Source organism: Bison bison, unplaced genomic scaffold, assembly GCF_000754665.1.
Source record: "Bison bison bison isolate TAMUID 2011002044 unplaced genomic scaffold, Bison_UMD1.0 scf7180017864524, whole genome shotgun sequence".
In the NCBI taxonomy this organism is placed as follows: Eukaryota; Metazoa; Chordata; class Mammalia; order Artiodactyla; family Bovidae; genus Bison; species Bison bison.
Window position 1 is genome coordinate 1,371,646 of NW_011495075.1, and position 2,337 is coordinate 1,373,982.

General features: G+C 58.0%; 1 protein-coding gene across 1 annotated transcript in view; it reads right to left on the reverse strand.

The window, feature by feature from the left end:
- IGFN1 (immunoglobulin-like and fibronectin type III domain containing 1) overlaps positions 1–2,337 on the reverse strand; it is a 30,918-nt gene that overhangs the window by 23,490 nt on the left and 5,091 nt on the right. Inside the window, 3 exon segments of the mRNA XM_010831127.1 lie at positions 1–148; positions 573–618; positions 894–938. The exon segment at positions 1–148 is cut by the window's left edge and continues 1 nt beyond it. Coding sequence (XP_010829429.1) covers positions 1–148; positions 573–618; positions 894–938 — 239 coding nt within the window.

A 2,337-nucleotide genomic window follows, 5' to 3' on the forward strand; every position in this document is an offset into this window, starting at 1 on the left:
CATCCGCTGCAGCCGCCGCAGCATCCAGCGGAAGTCCACGATGCCGTATTTGAGGCAGATCTGCTCGTAGTCCTTTCGGTCAGCCGTCATCAGCAGCTGCCACACCTGATCCATGTCTACTTTCTTCTTCGGGGCGGGAGGCGGGTCCCTGGGGAGCGGGGTGGGCAGGTCAGAGACCGCGGGACCCCCAGGGGCTGGTCACCCACCGGGCCGGCGCCCTGAGGGGGTGAGCGCTGCGCTGGCTTCCTGGAGCAAGAGGCTGCGGAGACACCGCCGGCAGAAACTCTCTCCTAACTAACGACTGTCTTGCGGCTTTCAGACCAGGGTGTCTGAGGGGACATTATTCTGTGGCTCGAGTGGAGCACATTTTACAAACAACCCAGAGAGCGGAGATGATTTACTCAAGGACACAGAGCTTAGAATTGGAGCCTGGGGTCCAGCGCTCCCAGCAAGTCCACCAGCCAGCAGAAGCCCCTCTCCCCTGCCGGCGCTGGGAGGGGCGGCAAGTGCGAGCCGGCTTTCAGCAGGGGCAGAGCCTCCAGACCCCCTCCCCAGGACAGGCCCAGGCCCACCTCTTTTTCAACATCTTCCGGAAGTCCACCAGCTCCTTCCTGAAGTCTAGAAAGGAAGAGGAATGAGCCCCAGCCTCAGGTGGGACTCCACAGGGCTCACACGAGGCCTCTCTAGTAGGAACCCCAGGGGGAGGGGGGGAGGGGGCTGGAAAGGGGGCCTGTGGTTCGTGACAGACCACTGGGCTTTGGAAAGGAGCCCCCTCCTGTGGGCTGGTGATGGCCTGTGAAGCACCCTGAGGGCTTGACCAGGTGTGGGGCACTGGCAGGGAGTAGCCCCTCCCCCAAAGACCCTAAGGAGATTTGGGACAACTTTCCACCTACCCTCTTGGGGCTCCTTGGGCCTCTTCCGATTCTTCCGAAAGCCAACTAGACCATCAGGAAGAGAGGAGGTGGTTAATGTGGACAGGCGGGGAGAGAAAGGAGAAACCCTGGTGGGCTTTGAGAACCAGCGGAGCCCACCCCCAGTCCTCTCTAAGGCTGGCGGCCATCCAGGAAGAGGAAGAACATGGCGGAGGGTCCGGCTATCTCCGGCTCAGAGCGTGACCCAGGGGGGCAGCCTGATCCCCATATCCTTCAGGGCGGCCCACTCTCATGTCGACAGGGCTGGGGGTGGCGTGAATGTGGGGGGGAGCCGCTGGTGACTGCGCACTGAAGGGCATCTAAGGGGCAGCTGTCCTCCCCCTCCACCTGAGAGCCGCCATTTCAGGGCCCAGGCCTGGGGGCATCAAATACGCCCCCCGGGGAGGCCGGAGGGCAGGCCTCTCGCCTTCCCGGCTCCTCTCGAAACCAGGAATGGCCGGGGGACATGACCTGGGCAGTGGGCGTTGAGAGAGCAGGAACACACGAAACAAATGAGTGCTTTAAATAATAATCTCTCTTCAAAACCCTAGCTTGCCGCAGGCTTCCCGTCTGACTTTTGTACTGGTTACCTTAACGAGACAAGATACCCATGCCTCAGTCTCCAGGGGAGAAATTCTCTAACTCAGTTTTCCTAAAACCTTAAAACTTTTACTGAAGAACAAAGAATTTACACTGTACAGGACCATATGAATTTCATGCTTCTTTCCTTGGAAGTACTGTCTATTTCCACAGTTGTAAGACTCTTCTTTATTGAAGTGTAGTTGATCTACAATAATATATTAGCTTTTGTTTCTTGATAAAAGGACCAGATGTTCCAGGGCCACTCCATCCCGGCTTCCTGCCTGCATGTGGGTTAGCCGGGTCCGTAGCAGCCAGCCTACAAGGTCAGGGTGGCACACCGCGGGAGGGTCTGGCTTCCCCCAGCAGCCCCGAGCTCTGCCGGAGCCTGGATGCCACCCTGGGACTTGTCATCGTGGGGCTAGGAAAGTGGCTTTGCTTCTTGAGCCACATCAAGGAGGGTTTTCTGTTACTCATGCACAAAAACATAACCAACTGAGAGATGAGATCCGCTTTCCAAGACACGTTTACTTTCGATCCCTTGCTGACGATTAATTTGAAATTTTGGAAACACGAGCAAACCAAAGCAAAGCATGTCTAAGGCAGGCTCTGGCCTTTGTGTTACCTGCCCCCATGTTCTCGCCCCACTCCACGCAGACTTGTACGCCAAGAGAGGAAACCGAAGCCCCGGGAGTGAGTTAGCAAACGATTGGACTAGAAACCAACTTTCAGACCCCGACCTCACGCCTCAGGGCCAAGAGGAGGTCACCCGGCACAGCTGCTGGGGCGCCTGTGGGCGTGAGCCTCCCCGACCAGGGGCAGAGGCTGCAGGCAGCGGGTGAAGCCT